This window comes from Rattus norvegicus, chromosome 3 (genome assembly GCF_021556685.1).
Source record: "Rattus norvegicus strain SHRSP/BbbUtx chromosome 3, alternate assembly SHRSP_T2T, whole genome shotgun sequence".
Lineage (NCBI taxonomy): Eukaryota > Metazoa > Chordata > Mammalia > Rodentia > Muridae > Rattus > Rattus norvegicus.
This window is the reverse complement of record NC_141536.1, coordinates 7,840,403-7,847,462: the sequence shown is the minus strand read 5'-3', so window position 1 is coordinate 7,847,462 and position 7,060 is coordinate 7,840,403. Positions and strand designations below refer to the sequence as shown.

Sequence of the window (7,060 nt, the reverse complement as noted above, 5' to 3'; positions counted from 1 at the left end):
GCTGAACAAGTGGAAGGAGACAGAGGGACAGAAAAAGTAGAGAAACTCGACTTTGCCCTGGAATGTGTCACTGAGCCAAGGAGAGAGCTAAAGGAGGGGTGTGTGTTTAGAAAACAGAAGGTCATCATTACTCCAGGGTGATGGAAACTCAGGCCAGGGGAGAGAATGTTTCCTTTTGTTTTGAGATAGGATTACATAGTCCAGGGGCTCCAGCTGACTTCCCAACCAGCTACAGAAGATTTACTGTAAGCATTAGTTCGGTGTGCATACGCATGGTGTGTGTGTAAACATGGAAGTCAGAGGGCAACACACAAGGGCATCGATTTTCATCTTTGTTATCTGGGTACCAAGGATGGAACTCAGATTGTTAATTTCGTGGCAAGTGCCTTCACCTACAAAGCCATCTCACTGAACCAAGATGTTTGACATCCTCTCACTAAGTAGACCTGACTGGCATAGAACTACCAAGATCTGCCTGCCTCTGCCTCCTGAGTGCTTGGATTAAAACGGTATATAATAACATAAGGCACACTCACTTATTTTTACATCTATTCGTGGGCGGTACAGGCAGGATGTGCACATGCCACAGCCTGCAGGTGCTTTTGGTCTCAAGTGGGCTGGGGCCTCCAAGAGTTCCCTATAGAGTGCAAAGGTGCGTTGCAGCCAGCTCCAGATTCCCCTTTCCTGTCAAGGGTCTGTTCCCCTTCCCTGGGGAGCCTGCATCTGACGCCTGGGCTTCAGTAATCAGGGCGGTCAATGTAGGATAACCCTGTAAAGCTACTTTCTGGTCCATCATGGGATGGACCTACCTTCCCTCCACGCCCTAACAACAAGCACACACATCAACTTTTAGCTGAAACCCACGACACCTGCTCTTAGGAAGCAGGCAAGGACATTTAGGCCGGTGACACACCAGCTTAACACTTTCTTTTGGCGCTTCCAGGATCCTTGTGCTCCACAGTGAGTGCCCCGAAAGTCCGAGATCGCTTCATCTGCAACCGTCTCTGTTCTCTGGGTGCCAGCGGCGCCCGTTGGCACACAGGAAAGTTGAGCTCTACCGCACCACCAGAAAGACAACACCTCGCTCACACCAGAGCGAGAAAGCCCCTCCCACACTCGCGCACGCGCACTGACTTGGAGAAGAACACCCCTCAGCTCCCTTAGAGTCCCCCATTTGCGCCTGCGCAGAATAGGTCAAGCCTTCGGCTGAGACCGCGGACCCTGACGTCATTGACGGCTCGCGGCGCGCGCACGTGAGCGCGCGTGCTCGGATAATGTTGAATTCCTGGATGTTTCGCGCGGGCCCGCGGCCGATGCTGCGAGGCTTCACCGTGTTGGCGCGGGCGGAGGGGGCGTGAGACCGCGCTACGGTGGCCGCCGAGGGACGACACTACGGCTCCCACGCTGGGACAAACGCCTTCGGCCCGGCCCGGGCGCGCCCTCCCCTCCGGGCCAGAATCAGCCGGGGCCAACTGAAGGGCCGCGCGAAGCGACCCATCTACGGCGGCATGTGCCCGCCCTGGCGACGCACCCCCGGGGCACAGGTTCAACCGCAGGCCCGGTCCCCAGCGCCGTCGGCCTGCCGCACGGTTCCGGACACCGGCACCGCCACGGAGAGGGCACCGGGTGAGCGGCCGAGGACGGGCGGGGACCGGCCGAGGACCTAAGGGCCGTCTCCACGGCAACGGCGCCCCGACACCGGAAGTGGCGCCCGCAGAGAACGCGGGCTGAGGGCCGGGGTCGCGCGTCGCCTACCGGGTTGTGAGGGCCGTGTCTCCACATGCCGGGTTAGCGGGCCCTGGAGAGCCGGACCTCCTACTCTGGAGTCCCGTGCGCAGAGACGCGTGACCTGGTGCCGGGCCGCCCCCATGGCGTGCACCTCCACCCGAGTACACCTGCTGCAGAATGCAAACTCCTCCGTGCTGTGTCCAGTGACACGCCTGAATGAGGGCCATTGCCCTGTCTAGCTGGGTAAAACAGAGCTAAACCTCCCCGGCTCGGGACAGGTTTCCTCCCTCTGCGCCTCGGCCGCAGCTACACTGGCGGCCATTTGCTCAGGACCTGCGGCGTGAAGGCAGCTGATGGAGAGGAAGTCGCAAAAGCCTGTTGGCAGTATTGCCCTGTCCTGTTACCAACTTTTTGGTCTCTATTGTATAGTTTGAAATTTAGTTTTTTCTTTCCATCTGCAAATTAACATAGGCAGCTGCAAATGACATTTGCTTGGTGAAACAGGGAACCACATGCCATTTCTCCTCTCTTTGTGTCCCAGTTTGGAGAACTCTGGCACTATGCCCAGCCTAGACAAGCCAGCGATGCTTCTGTGTACAGGCAACTCCGAGGGAAGAGGTCTTGGTGCCTCCATTTACAGAGAAAGAGCAATGGGAGGTGAGGCAGTAACCTGCCAAAATAATGCCAGAGTTCCGGCCCAGCAGGTGACCTTAGGGTCTCACAATGTGGACACCCTGTCTTCATCCCAATCCTTTTGTGATTCTCATGGAGTGTCCTTGTAGGGTGTCATTAGATAAGTCGCTATGGAAGTACTGGGGAGTAATGGGTCTATAGAAAGCAACCAGTGACAGAGTGCATGGGGTCTTCTAGAAGTCGTAAGGAGTGGGCTTAGCTAGGGCACTACTGTCCCCGCACTATCACTGGTAGCCCTTAGAGGGGACTCTCCCCTGGCTGCTGCTGAGAGAAGGGCACTTTCCTTTCTTAGCACTGTGAGGTAGAATGTTAACCTTTGGCCTGCACAGGTTGTGGACTTATGAAGAGAATCATAAGTGCAACCTTGGGGTGCAACTGATTTACTGCAGGGGCGCCCTTGAGGAAGTCTCACCTGGCACTCTCCTTGTATCTCTCCCTGCAGGCCAACACCTCCCCCAAGGCTTAGCTGAGGGCTCCTAGATGCTGATGACACCTATGCCAGCCATCTGGACACTGCACCACCACTGCAAAATAGCACTGCCGCCCGGGCCCAATGCCGGTCATGCCCATCCCGCGGCGGGTGCGCTCCTTCCACGGCCCGCACACCACCTGCCTACACGCAGCCTGCGGACCAGTGAGAACCTCTCACCTGGCCCGCACCAAGTACAACAACTTCGACGTGTATGTCAAGACCCGCTGGCTCTACGGCTTTATCCGCTTTCTGCTCTACTTCAGCTGCAGCCTCTTCACAGCGGCCCTCTGGGGCGCGCTGGCCGCGCTCTTCTGCCTGCAGTACCTGGGCGTGCGCGTGCTGCTGCGCTTCCAGCTCAAACTGTCAGTGCTGCTGCTGCTGCTGGGGCGCAGGCGCGTGGACTTCCGCTTCATGAACGAGCTGCTCATCTACGGGATCCACGTGACTATGCTGCTGGTCGGGGGACTGGGCTGGTGCTTCATGGTCTTTGTGGACATGTGAAGGTCCAGCCTCCATGGGGCTCTTGATTGGTCCTATCAAGCCGCTTTCCTTGGAGGGTGGGGCTGGTGGGGCTTTTGCTTGCCCCATCCCAGAGGTAAGGCCTGAAGCACACACTCCCACTGAGGGGAGGGAGACAAGGGCTGAGACTACTCTGTAATGGGGACACCACACAGTCTTCCCCGTTGGCTTCTGCGCTACCCTTCCTGTGCACTTTCCCAGACGTACTGTCCCTCTCAGCCTCTTGCCTTGGGTTGCCTGTGTGTTTTCAGGTTGTCCAGTGGGTGGCCCATCTGTCTTCTCTGCACCTTGAGACTTTCTGTGTGACATTCTTACCAACATCAGGCCCAACCAGTGGGACACAAAGGGGTGCCTTTGGGCTGCACGGCCCCTTTCTGTGCCCTGTTCCTGGCTCTAGCCTCAGGGACCCATCTGGCTACACAGGCAGACACACTGCTGCCACTACTTGCACCTACTCTGAGCTGCTTGAATCCTAAGCCCATGGACCACTCTGCTGTCACTGTGGCCGTGTCAGTCTTGAACCCTGAGTCAGGCCTCAGAGTGATCTTGGTTTGCATAGGTACAGTCTAGCAGGACAGCATATGTGGGATTGGCTAGTCTCTGATACAAGGGGACACAGGCACCAACTTGGACTCCAGAGCAGGGACTGGTCCATGCCCTGGGCAGGTCTGTGTGTCAGGCCATGCTAGAGCTCTGCAAACTGAGAGAGCCTAGAAAACCACTTCTGCTTGACACTGGGAGGAGTTTTCGCTATCTCTGAGGGATGAGGCCTCCAGCAGCCTCCCAGTCTTGGCCAGACCTGTGGAAAACAGGAGCAACTGACTACCCGCTAAGTGGTATTTACCAGCCCTGGATGGGCAGCCTGGGTGGGCTAGCTGTACCTTTCTCACATGCTGTTAGGCCTGGTTCATGAGATAAAAGATGGAGTACCTGACCATCTTTGGCCTCTGTTAGGGTTGGATTATGACTCTCACTGGTGACAAGGGCCTGGGTGGCCAGTGAAGTGCTTTGGTAGCAACTCCAGGGGCAGGATATTGAGCATATCGTGCTAACACATGCTTCACTCCAGATTGTCACCCCACACCCTGGGCATGGGGGTGGCCCCTTTGACCCTACCCTGCCAAGAAAACCAGTTGTATTCCACTTAAGAAACCCAAACTGGGAAAGCAAAAGTGTAGGACTATTGGTCTAGCTCTTTAACTTGTAGCCAGCCATTGCCATTGGTCTAGCAAGAGGGCTCTTGGAGGAAGTCTGCCTGCCTCCCAGGATAGCAATGAGGTGCCTTCCCCGGGGACCCTGCTGCTGCTTGCTTGCTGCAAAGAATTGTTTGCACTAACTCCCACTCTCCCCCCAAAGCAGCATTGTTCTTTGTTAATTAGCTCATGTTTCTCAGAGTGGCCCGAAGCCCCATTTTGCTGGGTGATAGTGGGTGTGTCAGGGCTGGTGGTGGGAGCGAATGATGGGACCTTGTCACTCATTGCACACCCAGCTGCCCAGTGTCCTGAGTGCCTGTTAAATTCTTTATGAGATGAATCACCTGCATTAAACCTATTTTTTTAAGTGTGCTGATGGAGTGATCGCTTAAGTTTGCTGTGCTAGAGCCTGACACATGTCCGACAAGTACGCCGGGACAGTCGCTGGTATCTCTGTAAAGCCAGAAATCTCGTCCTTGTCAAAGGACAGCATCTGAATGTCACAGAAGCCTGTTGTTGTAAAATTATAAAATAGGGCTGTCTTTTACCCCCTCTAGATCTGGCCCTGCAGTGCCCCAAGATATCTGCTAGATAACTTGCCAGAAGCACACATCCGGATTCCGTGGTGGACCAGTGTCTCTGCCGCCACACACTCTCCCATGGAGGCTGATGTTAAGATTCCCCGCTGTACCTTTACAGGTTGTTATGAATGTTCTTAAGGGATGGATGTGTGCAGGGCTTTGTTTAGGTGGGCAATTCTATCTTATCAATTGGATCAGAGGTTACTGGGTTGTGTGTGCTTTCTTGTGGTGATTTGACTTTGGGAGAGTGTGTGCCGGCAGAGACACTGGGTCACCACGGAATTGGGATGTGTGTTTCTGGCAAGATGTTTACCAGATATCTTGGGGCACTGCAGCGCTGGACCTAGTGGGGTAAAAGACAGCCATCTTTTATAATTTTACAGCCACAGAAACCATTCGCTACAGAACTGCGTTTTGAAAGCAGTTGATTTTAATGCTAAGTGCCGAAGCCTCAAAACCAGTGGTTCCACAGTCACGTGGGCTGCCCAGGACGTAGAGTGGAGTTGGTCAGTAAAAGTGAGGGCTGGATTTCTGGTGCTTTCCAGGAAGGATGGGAGCAGCATGTAGGTGCTGCGCACACTTGAAGATGCAACGTCCAGAGGCTGGGAGGAACAGGAAGCCGGGTTTCTCTGTCAGGTGCATTTGTGGTTGTTACTGGGGGATTCCTTCCTTCCTTCCTTCCTTCCTTCCTTCCTTCCTTCCTTCCTTTCTTTCTTTCTTTCTTTCTTTCTTTCTTTCCTAATTCTATTCCACATGTATGGGCGTTTTGCCTGCTTGTATGTCTGTGCACCTTTTGCTTGCATGCCTGGTACCCATGGAGGCCAGAAAAAGTATTGGAGTCTGTGGGACTGGGTTACACATTTGTGAGCCACCATTAAAACCGAGATCCTCTGCAAGAACAGCCAGTGCTCTTGAACCATCTCTCCAGCTCTGTTACAGGGATTTTGAGGTAGGAGTAGGGTCTCACGAACTTGTTCAGGCTGGCTTCAAACTCTCAAATGTTATGATTACCGGCATAAGTCGCCATATCCAGTGAGGTTTGTCAGGCCTCTGTCTGTGTGTATTTAAAAAGATTATTTTTGTTTCGAATGTGTGTTTTTCCTGCATGTATGTGTGCCATGTGTGACTTGGTGCCCACAAAGGTCAGAAGGCAATGGGTCACTTTAGAGCTGGAGTTCTAGATGGTGTTATAAGCTACCAGGGGGTGCTAGGAACCAACCCCAGGTCCTCTGGGAGAATAGTCAGTGCCCTTAATTAATGAGCCATCCCTCCAGCCCTGAGTGTGTTTTGGTTTTGAGATAGGGTTTCACTATGCACCTAGGTTGTACAGACCAGGCTGGCCTCAAATTCATAGCAATCCACCTGCCTCTGCCTCCCGAAATTAAAGGAATGTACCAACTGGCTCCCACCCAAGTTTGAGTTTTTTGGTAAGAGTAAACTGCAAAGTCAGAGAAGGGGTTCGGGGGGAGCTTAGCTTCACAGACCAGGGCTGGGGGTTGGTAGAGATGGGCCCCGGCCCAGGAAAAGCCATGCTAGGGACAGTCCTGGGATGGCTGCTAAGGCACACTAATCTGAGAATCCAAAGCTGGGCTCAATAGCAGATAGTGTGGCTGTGGCAGTGACAGTAGCCCATGCACTCTAAGCCACTCAGTGCACCTGATGGGACAGACAGCATGTGCTTTCCAGGAACTTCCCTAGACGTGTTCTGTGTCCTATGGTCTGAAGTGGTTAATTGGTTCATTTTATAGTGCTGGGGATGGAACCCATTGGCTTCCAAAGACCTGAAGTATTTCCCATTGTCCCTTTGCTGGGAAGAATAAGAAATCAAGTTTTAACCCCTGTTTGAGTAGATGCCACCGTCTGCTGGGACCTCC

At 53.9% G+C, this 7,060-nt stretch overlaps 1 protein-coding gene across 4 annotated transcripts; it reads left to right on the top strand.

Annotated features, from left to right (window-relative positions):
- The first annotated feature begins 1,287 nt into the window (after positions 1–1,287).
- On the top strand, positions 1,288–4,977 carry Tmem250 (transmembrane protein 250). 4 transcript variants are annotated; one of them, NM_001126295.1, is given in 2 exon segments: positions 1,288–1,626; positions 2,864–4,977. In NM_001126295.1, a coding segment is annotated over 1 exon segment (420 nt). In that variant the 5' UTR covers positions 1,288–1,626; positions 2,864–2,974; the 3' UTR covers positions 3,395–4,977.
- Positions 4,978–7,060: the final 2,083 nt, after the last annotated feature.